Here is a 19,424-nt window from a genome sequence, read left to right on the forward strand (position 1 = left end):
TCCAATGAACTGGCCTGGAATCTGGAGTTCAAACTTCAGTGAACAGATCCCTGGGGACTGTCACAAGGTCATCAGTGGTAAGTAATCCCTGATAAGAAATGAGCCTGACATTTCCTTGTTTATATCTTTCCTGTATGTTTGCAGTTTAAGTTATCAGTATATGCCATCAACTAGAGTTTTTCTAAAGTACTGTGGGAACAGTTCTGCCTCTTCTTCCTTTGAAAGCAGAATTTGATCAGATCTTTTCTAGCCCTCACTTTGGAAAGTTCTAAAATCTAGCGTGAATCTAGCCTGTTCCCACCATCACAGTACCTCAGTACAGGAGCTGATCCAGCAAATACAAGCAGGGTTCCATGTCACAGAGAAGGCTTTCTTCTCTTAAGAGGACCTGAATCAAAACAATCTCTGAAGTGCCCATAGGACCATGTGCTTGTTTACTAAACACTGATCCTGTGGACAACTCTCATGGATGCACAGAGGGACAAAAAAAATGCAGATCCATAGCACGAGCATCCAAGACTGCTTCACTACCTGAACCTCTTGGGAGGTATAATTTATTTTCCTTACAGCACTGATTGCTTAACACATTTACTTTTTAAAAGTTAAGATTTGTATCTAATTATATTTGCTTGAGGGAATGAAACACCAAACTTAAAAGTAATTTTGCCACTGTTCAAATAAATAGTATTGAATACACACTTTCCAGGTTGAGATTCTTGATGCCCATCATAAACACTCACATGACCTCAAATTGCCAGTGGGCATACTGTGCAGCCTCTTTGGGTCTTGTTTCTTCATGCTATTTCCTATGTTTCTACTTCACACCCACTTCACACCCTGGACAGCCACTGAGGATGCAGTGAATGTTCTCTTGTTTTAATATTAACTTAAGATTAAGCCATAAGGAAGATAAAATTGCCCACAAAATATGTATAGTATGATGCCTTCCAGAGCCAAGTGCAAATGCTTTTTCAATTATGTTCTGTTCTGGGTTACTTATGCCACGTCTCCTCTTTATTAGCATGGAAAATCAGGAGTTGACTGCGCTGTCGGTCCCCATTTGATGGACCATGAACATGATGTGCAAAGATGTTAAGGAATTTGTTTATGGTACAAGCTGGAAAATGAACTAGGCTCATTGTCTTTTTGGTTTAGCCATTGAAATTAAAAAGTGTTAGCATCTCCAGAAATCTATTGTATTTTCAGATGAATGATCTCCTGATAGGAAGTTATTTCATTCCTGCTGATCATAAACTATCTTAACATTTCCCTGTACAAATGGTTATGATTTTGTAGAATGAATATGCCATTGTTTGCCAAACTACCAGGTTAGGAATGTGTGTTTTGATTGTAATGTACAGAATATTTTCATGATCATAGTGTGTGACACATCTGAGAAAAGGTATTTAAATTACATTTCATTGTGTTTCAGTTCTAACAAGGACAATCCAGACAGCAATTTTGTGAGTTTGCAAATCAACATCACTGCTGTCGCTCAAGTAGAAATAAGAGGGTAAGTAATAAACAAGGCATTTCAGTAGCATCACAATAACCCTCTGTACGTAAAGCCTCATGGAATACTAGTAAAATCTGTACAGAACATTCCTCCTGAATTACAGGTCACAGTTCCTTCTGTTTATCAGTTTTCATTATTTTCTATAATCCCAGCTTCTGTCAGAAAGTATAGGAAACCCCTGTTTATTAATTAATTAGGGATATCAAACAGATCACTTAATTCCCAAAACTGACAGATCAACAATCAAACTATAAAAACCAGTTGATGAGAAGCTAATAAAAATCAACAAACACATAAGTGCCTGAAAAAAAATCTCACTTTTCTGAATAATTATATTAGCATAATGACCATTTTGCCTCACCCTGCCATATCTTGGGTTTAACAAACAGCTCTTATTAGGTGGAAGGGCGCATGGGATCTACATCCCACATCTTTTCCCTTTGGTCTCTCAGTTGAGAGATAGAAGGAAAGTGCTTGAGGAAAAGGCTTGGAAAGACAATCAGCTGGAAGATCCACGCCCGAGGGAAAGGAAATCAGAAATGGACTGCATACATCCCTACTTTGCACAAATATAGACTTCTCTGATTCTGTTATTGTAATTCTGCTTTCTTTAGAAAAAAAATTGAAGACTTGACTAAAAATGTCAGCAAGCATTTTGGACCAGATTGTCCCCAAGGTTCCAGAATTCTGGCTCCCTTCTTTTTCAGCGGGTCTTGTAGTCCAGTGTGGTTGTCATTCCTCTGTGGGGCCAACTGTGGATTTTGCACTGTCTGCATGGCCCCTCTTACTCCTGTCCTGTGAGGCTGCTCACCCTAGCGGACTGGAAAATAATGACGCTGCCTAGCATTTATTGGTGCCTTCTGTATGCCACTCCATGCTAGCACATCTTTTTATTCTCATAAGCTGTGTTAAACATCCTTTTTTTCTATTTTAATTTTTTTATTAGTAAATGTTTATAGTACATAATGAGTGCATGTCTCATGGGGAGTTGGTCCATGTACTTGACACATCTTAATTCTTTTTTTTCATCCCTTTCCCCTCTTCCCCTCTCCCTCCATCTCTTGGTCCTTTTTCCCTTCCCCAAAGAGTTATCACCCCATTTCCTATTATCTGTCTTATTTTGCTCTTTATTTGTATTTTTGGTTTCTCATATAAGAGAAATAATGCAATGTTTAAGCTTGTGCGTCTGATTTATTTCACTTAACATGATCTCAAGGTGCATCCATTTTCCTACAGATGCCTCCAGTTACGGCAGAGTAGCACTGCACTGGGTGTACATACCACATTTTCTTTATCCATTGATCTGTTAGATTCCTAAATGTGAAAGTGAGGGAGCTGTGGCACAAGTTGAAGATTACACAGCTAGAAAATAGAGAGCTGGGATGTAAATACAGACAACCAGCTCCAAAGCTCATGCTCAGAAATGACCATGATATCCTGCCCATAGAGATAGAGTTTTTTAAAATTTATGTACACAAGAATATTCCTGTAACACTCTGTGACTTTCTACTCAAGTGAATTTTTTGAGATTCACTTATTTTAGTGCGTATACTTGTAGTTCATTCACCTTAATTGCACAACAGCATTATACTGTAAAAATACACTGTACCATAATTCATCCATTCCACTCTTAATGAAAATTTGGGAAATTTTTCATTTTTGCAATGTTTTTCATGCGTATTTTCTGCTACATATATGAAGAATGTCAGCAGAGTGTCTGTCAAGAAGTGGAGTTTCAGATCAGAGTGTTTACACCATTTAACTTTGCTAAATAACACCAAAATCTTTTTCAAAATAGTTACAGCAAATTACACTCCCACAAGAAGTGGATGAAAGTCTCCTTTGCTTTACATTATTAACTAACTCTTACAATAGTTCTGTTTTTAATTTTAAGCATGTATGATAGCTAAGAAATAGTATGTAGGTGAAGATTAATGTGTAGTTCCCTAATTTCTAAGTGAAATTGAGATGCTTTTCAAGTATATGTTGTACTTCTTTATTCTTCGTATTCAGGAAGATTCTTGTTAATTTTTTGCACATATTTCTCCTAAGATGATTGACTTTTTCTTGCTAGTGCATAAGAATTCATTTGAATTCAAGAATTTAGACACTAATCTATCAGCTAGACATACAAGTATCTTTTCACAGTTTATGGGGTCTGTGGGATTCATTTTTAAAGTGCAATTTATTGATATATAAGCTCCATGAAGTAAAATTCACTCTTCTGGGAGTACAGTTTGAAGAGTTATAACATCACAAGAAAATTCAACTCAGGATTATACCTTCATCCCAAGTGGTGCCTTTGTTGTCAGACCTCCCACCCCTAAACTCTGGCAAGCTTGATCTATTTTCTGTCACTTTATTTTTCTTGCTCCAGAATGTCACATAAGTAGACTCATCCAGAAAGAGTCTGGCTTCTTCCATTTATCATTATGAATTTGAGACACATTCACATTCTTGAATGTGTCAACATCTGTTTCTTTAAGGCTGAGAATTGCTCCATTGAACTGATGTCTAGCGAAATATGCATTCATTCACTAGTTAGTAATCACAGAGGTTGGCAACAATTTGGGGCTAGCAAGAATCAAGCTCCTGAGAGAGCATTCACATGCAGCTCTTCATTGAAGCATTTGTTTCCACACATGGAATTTTTGAGTTAGGTGGTCAGTGTATGTTTGGAAGAAATTACCTGACTGTGGAGGGACTGGACCACTTCCCTTCTGCACCCCCTCTAGCACTGAATGGCAGTTCAGCTGTGCTGCATCCTGGCCAGCATGCATCTTATATCTGTCTCTGTTAAGTCATTTCAATGAGTGTCCTGAATCTCACTGAAATTTTAAGCCCATTTGCTTAGTGACCAGTTTTGTAGAGTTTCCTTACAAAGCTTATTTGCTATCAGTGTCTGTTTTTGTTAGAGTATTTCTTTCCGTCGTATACCCACTTATTCATTGGGTTGTTCACCTTCTTATTATTGAGTTGTACAATTATTTTATCTATTTTGGATATATCCCTTTTCATTTACACATCTAGCAAATATTTCCTCCAGGTCTCAAATATGACTTTGTATTGTCTTAGCTAAGCTGTTCAAAGAGCCAAAGTCTAACTTTGCTATCAAATTCAATTGATCAGCTTTTCACGGTTTGGCTCTTGGTATCCTAGCTAAGAAATCATTTGCCTTTCCAAGGTCATGAAATTTTTCTCCTATGTTTTCTACTAGAGGTTTATTTCTTTCATGTTTTACATGTAGGTCTATGATTAATTTTATCTTAATTTTTCTGTCATGTCAGAGGTAAGAGCCAAGATTCATTTTTACTTATGAATAATTCACTTGTTTCTGGGACATTTTGTTGTAAAGATCCTTCTCCCCCATTAAACTGCTTCAGCACTTTTCTTTAAATCAGTTCTTCATATGTGAGTGTCTATTTATGGATTTTGTGTTCTTCCCTATGACCCACATGTATCCTAAGACTTAACTGATCTGCATGAATCCTAAGTGTTGAAATGGAGGAGTATGTCCTGCTATTTTGAAAGATTCCTTTCTAAGTAGTACTAGCATTTTTGTTTGCTGATTTTCTATGATTTTCTGTACAACTATCATATTCTCTGTTAATAAATACGCTTTTATTTTTGACTTTCCCATCTGCATGTGGAAAAATTTGGCCCATGGCAATTAGAGAAGAAAGACCTCACAAGAGCACACCCTCACTTCTGACACCAACTGCAGGTTTGGAAGGTTCCCATATCTACACTTAGGTTCAAAAATTCATGAGAAGGACTTAAAGAACTCATTGAAAGTGACCATATTCACTTTGGTTTATTATATGGGAAAGGGTTAGAATAAAAAATCAGCCATGAGAAGAACATTGGCAGGATCTGGATAAGTACCAAACACAGAGCTGGCACTATCTTCTCCCATGGACTTACGACACATTATATTTCCCTAGTATTGATGGGTGACCACATGTGTGAAGTATCACTGACCAGTGACGCTCTCCCAGGCGTTGGTGTCACAGTTTTTATTAGGGCTCTGTTGTATAATTGATCTCAGTCTCCATGTTGATTGATATGCTATAATTAAACTCCCATCTAAAATCACATCATTGGTCTTTCCGGTATGGACAACACCCACCCTAAATCACATTGCTGGAAAATCCTATGTGATTCAAGGTCTCAGGCAAACAGACCCAATCCTAGCAGGCGTAAAATGCAGAAAACAGAGATCCTGCAGCACAAGCTGAGGGCAAAGGCCAGACGTCTTGCTGGTCCAGGCTAAGGTGTTTGCTCACATAGTTGCAACCTGCATTTCCTTGCCCTTGCCCTCTCTTACAGCAAGCGCTAGGACCACCAGTGCAAGTCTAGGAAGACATCCTGTCTTATTCTCAACCTCACAGGGAACTCATCCAATCTCTCACCATTAAATTTGACACTAATTACAAGTTTTCAAAGACAGCTTTTACCAAGTTGAAGATGTTCCTCTTTTATTTCTAGTTTTTCTTGGAAATTTTAACCATGAATATGTGTTCAAATTTTTCAAATACTTTTTCCTGTGTCAATGAAGATGAATGAATGGTTTTCTTTTTTTCCCCATAAAAGTGGTGAATTGATTCATTTCTTATTTTGAATTTTAAACCAAACTTGCACTCAGGAGAAGCCCATTTTCTTTTAATTATCTTTTTAAATATACATTCTGGGATTCAGCTTGCTAAAATTTTATTAGGAACTCCTGCAAATCTACCTTCATGAAGTATAATCATGAGGTTTTCTTCTTTTTTCTGGTTTGAGTGTCAGGGAAATACTAGCCCCATGAAAAGGGGTTGGAAATGTTCCTCCATCTCCACTATTTTCTTTTAATAAACTTTTTTTTGGCGGGGGGGGATACCGGGAATCAAACTCAGGACCTTGTACTTGCCAAGCAGGCTCCGTGCCACTGAGCTATATCTCTGGCTCCACTGTTTTTTAAAAGAGTTTGTGTTGTTAGTTATTATTTCTTCTTTAAATGTTGAGCAAAACTCACTAGTGAAGACATGAGAGTCTGGATTATAAATATAAAGTTGTTTTAACAACTCAGTTTCATTCTTAGATGTAAAGTTATTCATGCTATTTCTACTTGAGCAGCCTGTGTCATTCAGAAAATTTGTCTATTTCATCTCAGTTGTTCCACATATTGGCATAAAGTTGTTCTTAATATTGTCTCTTAATATCTTTGGGATTTATAGTGTATTCCCTCTATCATTCCTGATACTGGCAATTTGCACTTTCTCCTTTCTTCTTTTCTTTCTGATCAATCTGATATAAATTAATGATCTCTTCAAAGAACCAAATCTTGATATTTTCTTTCTTTTTTCCTCCTTCCCTCCCTCCCTTCCTTTTTTGATTCTGTTTTTTATTCCATTGTCCTCCATTTTTTGTTATTTCCATATTTTTATTGCTGTATGGTTGTCTCTTCTTTTTCTAGGTCCTCTATGTAGAAATTTCTGTGTCCCTGAGAATAAGACCTAACTAAAGATCAAAAGTACCAATCGTAATCAGCCTAACCTTGCTGTCTTGGTTACTTTTCTCATTGCTAAGAAAAAATACCTGACACTCAAACTTAAAGTTGGAAAGGTTCGTTCGGCTTACAGTTTGTAGAAGTCTTGATTCATAGTTGGCTGGCTCTGAGGCAGGGTGGTATGGCAGGGGCCTTGCAGAGAGGAAACAGCTCATGGCAGGCAGAATGTAGAAGGCAGCAAGGCAGGAAGCAGCAAAGTAGTGAAGCAGCGACAGCAGTCCTGTTTCTGTCCCTTATATTTTATTCACGCTACACAATCTTGGAGTGGGTAGCACGCACATCCAAGGAAGGCTCTGCCATTACCCACACCAAAAACTATGCCAAACTAATCCGTGGACTAAAGTAGTAATCACATACCATAGATTTCAGCCTCACACACTTAACCCCACCATCACACACTCTAGATCCGGCCACCTCTGAAAAACCCCACCTATGACTGTATGAGAATTGGGCGGGAGGGGCATCTAGACAGAGGCCATAACACTTGTGTTACCTGCCATTACAGAGTAGCCAGCCAACCAGAGAACAGTGAGATATAATCTGCATGATACTGGCCATCACCATGGTAGTGACCAGCTATTAATTACAGCCGGTCATTATTTCCAGGCTAATTGCTCCCAGTTAGGCCTTATTTTCAGGAAAAGACCAGGTAACAGTGACAAGAAACTTCCCTTCTTTTCTTATATAACCATTTGGTACTACACATTTTCTTCTGCTGTGTTAGCAGCATTCCAAAATGTTGATTTGTTGGGTTTTCATTATAAGTCACTCCAAAATTTTTTTAAATTTTGTGATTTTTTTCTTTAAGCTATTGGTTAATTTACGGGAGCTGGCTAATTTGATATACACGTACCAGTACTTGTCTTATTTTTGTAGATTTCTATTTTCATTCCCCTATCTCTCTTCCCTATTTTTTTATTTTAAAGAGAATAGTAAAAAAAAAATAGCAAACTACAAACATAAGAAAGCAAGGATATTAAAAATGATATGGGGTTTCAAACCCAGATGAATGGACTATTGAAAGATGGATCAACCTGGATGGACTTCCACAGAGTTACGCAGAGTGAAAAAATGCAGTCCCCAAAGACTGCATACTATGTATTTCCATTTACATAACATTCTTAAAATGACAGGATTATAGAAGAGAGAAGCTGATTAGTGGTTGCCAAGAGATAAAGAGTGAATAAAGATGGAGAGAAGTGAGTATGGCTATAAAAGGATATCTCTGAAGTGAAAGAAATGATTTGTACCTTGACTACATCAATGCCAATATTCCTGTTTTGATAGTAGACAAAATACCACATCTTGGTTTTGTAAGACATTAGCATTGGGAAAACTGGTTAGAGGGTAGATGAGATCTCCCTATGTTATTTTTTATGAACACATATCTCAAAGAAAATTTAATTTGAAAAACAAGTTCCTTCTTTCTCCCCAAAGCCTCTCCTAATAGCCAGGGTTACCATTAACAGTACCCCAATCTTTTTTATCACCTGAGAGTCCCAATGAATAATACTCTGTCTTCTACTTAGTAGGGCTGGTTACATTACTGCATGGGCTGTAAATATCAAACAAGTTAGTTGATTATGTTCTTTCTTGCTGGCTTACTTCCCTTTTTGTAAAGCATTCACTGATTTATGTGTCCTTGAGTTAGCTGAAGTCATTCTGCACCATAGTTTACCCCATATCTGAGTCTTCTTCAATAGATAAACAACTGAGATTTGTGATTCTTACTTTTTGAATGATTTTGTAGTGCCTTGTGATAACTTACATGTTTCTTCATAAATTTCAATCTGATTTTACTACAGAACTGTATCAAAAAATTTAAATTGTGTTTTTCTTTTCTTTCTGAGGCAGGGCCTTGCTATGCAGTTCAGGCTGGATTTGAGTTCACTTTGTAGCCCAGGCTGGCCTTGAACTTGCAAGGATCCTCCTGCCTCAGCCTCATGAGTGCTGGGATTACAGGCCTGCACCACCACGCCCAGCTTTAAATTGTATTCTAACTATTGCTGCAATTTGGGACCCCCAAGGATAGCTAGCATATTAGAAAAAGAGTAGAATGTCTTTGGAAACATTACTTTAGTCCTTTCCTATAACTGACCCACCACTTCTCTGTACAAAGAGAATTTTTTTTACTACATTGACTCTACAATACCTGTCAAGGTCTAAAGATGCCTGATTCTGTGATCCTAGCGAATTTAGCACCAGTCGTACATGATCGAGGACCATAAGAACAAGTCTTTGCAGAGAAAATGTATGCAGCTTCTTTTTTAGTTTTTCTCTATGCTTAAAAAAAAAATCCTTTAGCACTTCACAGTGGATAATGGATGCTGAGCACGGACCCCACTCAGTAGCCGGGGAGAACAAAGTCAAAATTTGGGTGGGGAAGTAAGCAAGACTGTGGGAAGGAAGGTCCAAGCTTTCTGGGTTTCCAGCTGATGAAAGCAACTCACCGCATCTTGTCCTTCTCTTCCCATGCCCCCCACATCTAAGCTGAATGTAATTTAATCAAATCAGTAGGAAAGGAGAACAGCAAAGCGAGAAGCCAATGTAAAGCTTGAGAATTTTTGAGGAGTCAACACAGCATAGCTGTAACCCACAGTTTTTATTTAACAGGTACAAGTGAAGGCTATATATGAAGGGCTTTATAATCTAGTAACATTTCTGTGGGTTGCCCACTTTCAAATATACTTCTAAAACACAATGCAGCCAAATTAACTTTGACCAAAAGCGTTTGAGATATTTTCCAGTCATTTGTGGTAGACAACTCAGTGTATCACAATTTTCAAGATGAGTCAAGAGAGACATACCAACCTTAGATTACTTGCCCTATGGTGGGAATTTAACCCAATAAATTTTATACTTTCTGCTTCAGAAAGAGGTCTCCCAGTGGAGGAGCAAAATGATAACTCTGAAGTTTCAGGATGCTATAATAATTATTGGATATCCCTGTAAGGCATGTGAGACATTTAATTGCCACAAGAGATGTTTTCTGTTAAAGTTCTTTTAGTCAAAATCTAGGAATTCTTTTAAGGACCCATGTTTACCTCAAATCTCCTACAAAACATTGGTGTTTTGGAGAATTATTCTTTTTATGATTTATTTAAAACAACAATTGGGTTTATAGTCTGCATTTAACATGGAATAATGCTACAGTATCCTCAATGCAGAAAAACATACCCACATATTGAGCTAATCTTCTACTTAACACATGATAATACCATTTAACCTACATGAGAATACCATTTAACTCTTTCTCACCTTTGATTATCTATAAGATGACTCTAGGACTACATCATGCTTTATTTTGTTCTAGCTCTTCACCTGCTCTCAAGGGAGGTCTGGTCACATTAATAGAAAGCCAAAGAAATCTAAGAAGAGGTATATGATGACCACTTTTCTATTCTGAAATCTTTAATCAGAAACTATATTTCTTTACAACTAGATATTAAATGTATCACACAGAATTACTAGATATTTATCCACATACACAAAAAAGTCCCATTTCTTTGTATGGCTTAAAGGGGGATTATGTAGCCGGTATACACACAGACATGTGCACACACAAACACAGACTGCATAAATGTAAATATTTATGTATGGGTATGTTAAACTATTCATCTCAAGAGCAGCTCTCTGCTCTGCCCTCTAGTGTTCAAGAAATGAGATGCCATAAAAGAGTCAACCCAAACTAAAGACCACTAATTAGGAGCGTGCCATAGCAGATGTTTCACTATCATTTTAGTCATTTTTCTAATTGTCAGTTCCAGAATGTTCTCCAGGTAGGCAATATATTTTCAAATACCTAAAGAGATATGTGTTTCTTCTGCTATTAGTGTACACTGTGGAGAAATGTTCCTTACCTATCCGCCATTAACCTACCATTCCATGTTCCAGAGTATCGCACCCTCCGCAAGTTGTTCTGCCCATTCATAACTGGGAACCGGGACAGGAGCCCCGCAAAGAAGAGGAAGTCGGGCCATTGGTGGAACATATTTATGAGGTAGCTGTCTTCTACGTTTAAATTGTGTTAGGGCTTTATTCCTCTGCTCTCTGCTACATACAACATCTTTTGAAACATCCATCCAAAGTCCAAGCTTGATGCGCTGCCTAGATTCCTGTTCTTGTGTTCTCCTATCATAGTGGGTTGTCTTAGTACTCACAGATCTGGTCAATTCCTTCTTGGCGGTAAGAGCCAAACATGGTAAGAAACATTTTATCTTGTACTGCTTTTCTTTTTTACAAAGTTCTTTTTTGCTTTCTTTAATAGTTGGACAGCACACACATAAAAATAACTTGCTCTCTAGACTTTCTTTCAATTTTTCCTGCATTTTCAGATATTTCTAAAGCTCTCCCATCTCTCTCTCTCTTTTTTTTTTTTGGTTTTTCTCCGGTCCTGGGAACCGAACTCACGACCTTGCGCTTGCCAAGCAGGCGCTTTTGCCGCTGAGCTAAATCCCCAGCCCCAAGCTCTCCCATCTCTTAAACTGAAGGTCGCCAACTCCAAGGCACTTGACGGAAAGTTTAATGAGTGTTTTTCTATTGTACAGAAAAAACGTATGTATAAGTGCATGGCAAGGAGATAAGGATAATTTTACTTTTCAGTTACATAACCCAGCTTAGAAATGAATAACTTATTCTTAGATTTGAAAGAGTCCATTGATCAGTAATATATTTTCCAGAAGCAGACAAGTGAGACTTTAAAGCTTGTGAAAATATTCTGATTCAATCATACTTAAAGCAGTCTTGCTTCTAAGCTCAGCATAAATTGATTATAAAAGTGTAGGGTAATTACAAGTTGTACCAAAAGCAATATCCACATGTTCTTACACATTAATTTCATGTCTCAAAACATACTGCATCAGGGCCAGAAATGGCACAGCACCTGCCTGGTAAGCATGAGATCGTGAGTTCAATTCCCAGTACCCCCCTCAAAAAAAAAAATTTAAAAATAAAAAAAAAAAAAAAAAAAAAAAAATATATATATATATATATATATATATATATATATATATGTATACACAACATCAACAGATGCCATACCTCTTTGATAGGCCACCTAACAAGCAGAAACAATTGTTCATTATTTCATAGAATCGTGATAATTGTCACAACTGTCGGGGAGGAAATGATCCCTGCTAATTTTGAAGGTGAATTTTAAAATCCACAATAAATGTAAACACTTTTTCGGCTCACTCTTTTGTGTGCTGTGAGTATGCTATTCATGCATGCAAATTGCTCATCTCTTTGTGAGATGTGGCCCTTCTTGCCTTGAGACTTGCTGTTTAGAACAGAAGGAGCTCAGCTTTGAAACACACACTGACAGTGGATTGCAGCGAGCCCAGATGGGCTTTGGCACTTGATGGATGTCCAGTTTTCCAGGGGGTGAACGAGAGTGCATCACATATGGTTGCAATTGACAAGTCAGTAGTCAAGAAGAGGCAGATTCCAATGGAAAGACAGAGTTACTGAGTTTTGAAAGCGTATAGTTAAAATTGCATTTCTAGCACTACTATTAAATTAGTATAAAGTCATGGTAAATAGACATAGGTAACACAGATGGAGCATGCTTAGTCTGAAAACAGGAATTGTGCTTCGAAACCCAAAACATTTTGGGCACTGACACAATGCCACAAGTGGAAAATTCCATATCTGATCTCATGCTATGGGATATGGTGCAAAACAACAGCACATTTAAAATACTGCATAAGATGACCTTCAGGCTATGTACATAATGCATATATGAAACATCAGCAAATTTTGCCTTTACACTTGGGGCTCATTATGTATATGCAAATGTTCTCAAATATAACATCGGAAAGCCTCCAGTCTCAGGAATTTTATATAAAGGTGCTCAGTCTGTATTATCTTCATGGAGGAAATCCACATGTAGAGCACCTCACACCAGAGTCCTGAGGTACATCCTGCTTTCTAAGCTCTTCCTACCCATTTGGACTCTTTCTTACTTTCTTATTCTTTTTCTTGTTAACAGTCATAATTCTGGTGACTTAACACCAGTAATGGATGCATTCTGAAACAGGTCCAGGGTGCGTAGAGTCAGAGTTCCTCTTCCTACCGTTTCATAACATGTCACTTGCTTGCAGCTGCACAATATTGGACCAAGCACCATCAGCGACACCACGCTGGAAGTCGGCTGGCCGTTTTCTGCACGGAATGAGTTTCTCCTCTATGTTTTTCACCTTCAAACTCTGGGGCCTCTGCAGTGTCGAACAAATCCTGATATCAACCCACAGGATATAAAGGTAGGAATCCAGGCCAACCAGTGGTTTTATTATTTTTATGGTAAGAAAAAGGTGAAAGTAGTGCCTTGCTTAAAAATAAATAAATAATTATGAGTTCCTTCAGTGATCATTAACCATACCTTTTCTTTTAGTTCTGTAAAGTGCCAGGTCCAATTTAAAATTTCATTCCTAGAAGACTTAATTTTCTCTTAGTTTTGTTGCTCATAGTAACCTGTCATTTATTTAGCCCATTTCAATATACACGTTCTATATACGGTTTGACTAATAGCACAACCAAGCCAAAATCATAAATAGATTTCATGCTTTGGAGAATTGGTACCAAATGTTATTTTTAAAGCCTTACTGGTCTATTGACAAAAGACATGAGGCTCTTTGGGCAAGTGGGGTCTTGGCATCGAGAGCAAGTATAAAATGTGAGAATTTACCAAAGCTTGACTCAATGCCATGAAGACGCCACTGTAGGGAAGCTCATAGAGAAACTCAAAGCCCTGCTGCCCTGAAATGTGTCCAAATCACCTGGGAAGGAGGTCATTAACATGCAAGATCCAGAAGGAGGCTGAGGTTAGGATCTGAAAGCTAGGGAGTTGTTGCACCCCTGTAATCCCAGCATTCTGGGGGTCTGGGGCGGGAGGGTCATGACTTCTAATCAGTTTGGCAACTTAGTGAGACCCTGTCCCAAAATAAAACATTTTAAAAGGAGGCAGGATGTGCTCTGTACAATGACAGCAGGTTCAGCCCTCAGTACTACAGAACGAAAAACCAAAATCGCTCATGCCCAAGGAGCTGACTCCACTCAGCTGGAGAGTCAGTCTTGGCTTAGGTTCCTTTGGAGAGGAAAGAAACAAATTAGCATAAGCCCTTGAAAGTGTCACATTTGTATGAAAACAAAAACAAAACTTTGCATGTCAGATGTTGTCCTCAGAGGACAGCTCCACTGAGGAGCCAACCTTCTCCTAACAGCGGCAAGGACCCAAAGGCGGTAGTCCACAGGCTGACTCCACAAAGAACTGACCCTGCCATCTAAGACCTCAGCTCACCCATTTCCTCTCTCTTCGGTCTCCATCTCTAAGGACAGTAGCTTCTTACAAAACATCATCTTCAGATGTTAATATGAAACACTGAAGTAGCTCAATCTTGCTCTATTTAACATGTACTGTAGTTTGGTATAGATTCTTGAAGCCCATGATCGCGCAGAAGGCTTCTCTCTCTGAGTACAATGTTTAGTTTAAATCTGACACTATTTGTATATATTTGCATGTAGATTGGGTAACTTGTTTAGTGTGTGCCATGTTGGCTGTGAGTTACTTTTTTGTGGTAATTTAACAACCGTATACAGTGCCTGAGGTACTGCTGATAGGTAACTCTCCTGAAAGGTTGACAGATTCCTGCAAGCCAAATAGGTATATAGACTGAGAACCTGGCATTGTGTGCTACCCAATTATTTCTTAAGTGCTCGTAAACTTTCATTAAAAATTAGTCTGAGGCTAGGGATTTTTCAGATACAACTTAATTAGGCTCCTTTCCTAACAAGACAAAACAAAACAAAACAAAACACCTCTCAGTCTGTAAAACCTGAATATAAGATTTGATTATACTATGAAGCAGTTGCTGCCTACTAATTAAATAATCATAACCATGCATAAATGCTTGAAATTTTGAATTCATGGAAAATTTAAAGTGACATTACTTTCAGATTCTCAATGATTCACAATGTAGTTTACATATGTTTTAATATGAGCTACCAGAGTCTAGAAAAGTTCTTATTAATAGATAGATTTTAAATAAATAATCAGCTGTTAATTCCCTACCACTTTGTCTGTAATTCTGTATTGTCTGTACTGTGCTTGTGATGTTGTAAAATGTTGTATGTCTGTTAATGTTTCCCTCCTTTTATCTTTAAAATAAAAAATAAATAAATAAATAATCAGCATATTTATCTCAGTGGTTATAAACAATTCAGAACACTTGAAATTATTTGCCTCTTAAGATACTTGGCAATTGATATCTTCTTAGAGGAAACAAAGATAAATAATCTTGCTCTGTCTTAAATACAGATGAGAAAGTATTGAAAATTATACTATTTTTATATGTTGCTGTCACCACAATAAGCCTGAGAAATTTTTAATTGTAGTATCAATTTAAGATTTTAAACATTTGCATCAGGTTAGCTGCTTTTAAAAGAAAATGTAGTATATAGATAATATTTTTAGTAAGAAGCAAAGGAAATGAATTTAGTAAAAGAAACAGAGAGGCAGAAGTGTACTCGTAAAGGCAAGAACTAAATCCCAACATTTACCAAATGTACTATGGTACAGTTCCTTTCTATTTGTGCCATGCTTTGTCCTATCCAAAGCGGTGTTTACATCTGACTTCCAGTGTGTTGAGAAATGACGGGACTATCACGAGCTGTTTGAGTCCTGGGAGCTGTGTGCTCATGAAGGGATTAATGCTGCTCTCTAGGAGGGAGTTATTTGACCTTGAGGGAGCTACTGTGGAGAGCCCCTGTCATCATGAAAGAGAGCTCATCTTCTCCCAACAAGTGACTCCTTCATGAACTCCTCACTAGCTTCCTGCTCCTGGACTTCCTGGCTCACAGAACCGCGAGCTAAGATAAACTCTCCTTTATAAATTAGATCATGTCAGGGGTTCTGTTATAGCAGTACAGCACAGAGCAAGATCATTTGCTCTACAGTTTCCTTCTGAGGAGAGAGACGGGTAGGCTTCACTTGGGAAACCTCTGCATCCATTAGCTGTCCATTTCCACAATGCCCAGGCCTAACAGGACCACTCCAGACCAACCCCAGGCCTGTCATAGAGGAACCCTACCCCCAGCTTCCTGAAGTTGAGGGATTTTCATGGTTCTCCCATCATGCCTTCCTCTTCAACCACTCAGTGGATGCTCTTTCAGCTAATTTCCTTCTTCCTGGGCTCAGATGCACTTTTTAGTCAACTTTTCCCTCTCTTTGATAGTCTCATTTTGCTCACTAACTGTGGAAAATAGAGCTCTTCTCCACTGTATCTCCTCAGTCTTCTCACAGATTTCTAAAATATCCTACTTATGAAAAAGAAACCATCCCTATATTCTTAGAAGCATTTTCTGGGCCAATCATTGCAAGGAACCTGTGCCACCAGCTCTAAAGCCTTTGAAATGTAGCAGATACCTCTCAGAACCTCTTTAAAACTTTTACATACTTTCTCATTTCCCTCTACATAAGTTTATTTCCACTTAAATATGAAAGTTCAAGAGAATGAACTACACACAATGATTTTTTCTATTTTTTTAAAATCACTCATATGGCCACAGTCCTGGGTATTATTATTTTTATTGCAAATACAGTTTTATGGCATCAAAACCATATTGAGGCTTAAGTGGAGGGTTTTTGTGGAATGGCTTGAAAACTCAACTACCATTTAAAACATCATTTTGAAAGAGAAATGTATTCTGAATGCCAAACACTGAATCCAGCCCATCTGAAATCCAACCCATCTACCCAATGAAGATGTGTTCCAAAGGCAATAGAGCCTCAAGGTTTCCTCACCCAACTCTTGAAATCCAATAAGATCCCTATGGGGATTAGTTTCCACAACAGTGGTTCAGTCCAGTTACCCAAACAAGTTACCCAAATGGCCTCTAGGTTTGAGCAGGGTATGAGGACTACCTGTGTAAGCCACCAGTGTGATCATTCTAACCCATGGCTGCTTTAGGCACAATGGACAAAAGTTCTCACCCACATCCCACCTCATTTGTTCTCCAAATACAGACCATCAGCATCAACCACCAAGCTGAGGTACAGCAAGGGTGACAACACACAGGATGTTACTAGAGATGTGTGTGTATGTGTGTGTGTGCGAATGTACACATCTATCTTATGTCAGGCTTCGTGGGAGATTCACTCAACTTGGTTTTTCAGCATCATTCAAATGTCAGTCTTTGAGTAGTGGAAGTATCATGTTAGTATGGATTTAGGAAAAGAAAGGTGAGTTCTGCAACCCTTTGTTTTCTCACCAGCAGAAACTAAGGCCCAAGAGAACTCAGCAGAGGGGCGAGTGAGTGCTTGGGGCTCATTCCTTCCTACTTTCACTTCGGCCTCCCACAGTAAAGGTGTCTACCTTTCAGTTTTGCCTCCTGCCATGATGGTTCCCACATGGCCACGCCCAATCACTGTCTTCTGTAACCAGTCACTGTCTTCTGTAACCTTGGGGACAGAAGCAGATAACCCTGAAGGTTTTACGTCTAGGCTTCTTAGTCTAGGTAAGAAGGAGAGGATTTCAGTGTGGTGGTTTCTTCACATCCTACCATCTATAACATTTTAAAACACTCAACTGTCTGCAACATTCAGACCAATCCATTAAATCTAATTTGTTCCAGATCCTTCTTGGAATAAAATTTTAGAGTAGGGTAAAGTAGTTCTCAACCATACTAAAGGCAGTAAAATAATTATTTCAAACTATCAATTTTGTTGTTTTAGTGGACTTTCTTCTGCGGTTTGGAAGGCGATTCAAACAAGAGATGATCTTTAGATAAGATGACCTTGAAAAAGTAAACCATACTCAGGAACCAAATGTTTCATTAAGAGAAAAGGATTTTTTTTTAATGGACAAGGTTTCATAATACACAGCCAAGTGTGAGATTCTGAGGGAAAAGGCTGTGGAATGAGAGGCTGTGCCAAGGAGAGGAGGGCAGATGCGATGCCCAAATGTCAGCTGTGTTAAGAGCGCAGAGCCACATTCTGGGTGTAACTCAAGAGAGAACCCTGAGGTAAAAATGATTTCACAGAGACCAAACCAGGAAGGGCATCACAGGAGGAGAAGCCAATGCTGCTTGTAAGAACCGTCACTAGAGCCATGGAAAGCAGGAGGTCGCCACTGAGTCTGGTCTCTTCAACAAGACCAATCCCACAGGAAGTCCAAATTACAACCGACTAGTACAAATCTGAACAAAAGAAGCAGAACAAGTTCTTTCGTCAAGGATTATAGCACTGCAAATAGTTTTCTAGAGTCAAGTGGGCCCGCAGACAGTGGTTTGGCAAATTTGCATAGTTTTGCTTTATCCTTATGAGTACTTTGCTCTTTCATAACTGCCTCTGCTTACTGGTTCTCATTAATTCAGAATGGAAGGACAGTGGCTAGTCCCTCACAGCTCTCACTGATTCATTGCCATCCCGTCTCTCCCTTCTTCCCTCCTTTTTCACACAGACAACTTAAAAATCAAACGTAAAAAGGAAGACCATTTAGTATCATTAGCTACTGATTTTTTTCTTCTTTGTAGACTTCTTTTCTTTGTGCACTTTTTTGTGAGCTTTGACCATTTGCAGCCACAATGGAGTTCAGAGCTAAAGCATTGTTTGTGTCTACTTCCTGCTCCTTCAGTGCTGCAGCTTCTCCTACAAGCTCTTCTTCCAGAAAATAAAAGCCTTAGAAGCTCATTCAGAGGGTCTGATTGGGAGAGCGGTACCAAATTTTATTTCTCTTCTCTTCCAACTGTGATTATGTAGTGGTAGCTACCACTTGCTCTTGAAGTGGTCCTCTCCAGCCCCCTATACACATGCTCTCTGAGAGCAGTGCTCCCTTTGATCAGTGATCGCCTTTGCTTTTATACCTCCTGTAGATCCAATTCTTACTCCTGGGCCCATTGCATTCTGCCTTTCTGCTCCTTGAGAGGGTCTTCAGGCTCCCAAGTGAGCATTTTTTTAAAGTAGTGTTATGGTTTGTGTCTGAATGTCCTCCCCACAAAGCCTTGTGCAATCATGGTGCATAAGTTTTTCAGAGGCTGCTGAATCTAGAGTTTATGACTGATTTATTATCTAGTGCCGGGGTTGGCGGTATGAGAGCCACACCCACCATAGGGCAAATAGCCTACGTACAATATAAGGGAGGAAATGAGGCTTGCTCCTTCCCTTTTACCTCTTTTCTTTTTTTTAATTTTAAAGATAAAAGGAGGGAAACATTAACAGACATACAACATTTTACAACATATCACAAGCACAGTACAGACAATACAGAATTACAAACAAAGTGGTAGGGAATTAACAATGATTGTTGTATTACATATTGATATCTTCACAGTGGCTTCTCATGAAAACAGACATAGACATGCAAT

The 19,424-nt window shown here is 38.5% G+C and overlaps 1 protein-coding gene across 1 annotated transcript in view; it reads left to right on the forward strand.

The window, feature by feature from the left end:
- The window catches only part of Itga8 (integrin, alpha 8), a 187,994-nt gene that overhangs the window by 125,662 nt on the left and 42,908 nt on the right, over positions 1 to 19,424 (forward strand). The window contains exons 23-25 of the mRNA XM_005386975.2: positions 1,433 to 1,513; positions 10,959 to 11,064; positions 13,166 to 13,324. Of these exons, the coding sequence (XP_005387032.1) occupies positions 1,433 to 1,513; positions 10,959 to 11,064; positions 13,166 to 13,324 (346 nt within the window). The remainder of the gene's footprint in view (positions 1 to 1,432; positions 1,514 to 10,958; positions 11,065 to 13,165; positions 13,325 to 19,424) is intronic.

The sequence above is a fragment of the Chinchilla lanigera genome, unplaced genomic scaffold, assembly GCF_000276665.1.
Source record: "Chinchilla lanigera isolate Chin_1 unplaced genomic scaffold, ChiLan1.0 scaffold00028, whole genome shotgun sequence".
NCBI classification, from domain to species: Eukaryota; Metazoa; Chordata; class Mammalia; order Rodentia; family Chinchillidae; genus Chinchilla; species Chinchilla lanigera.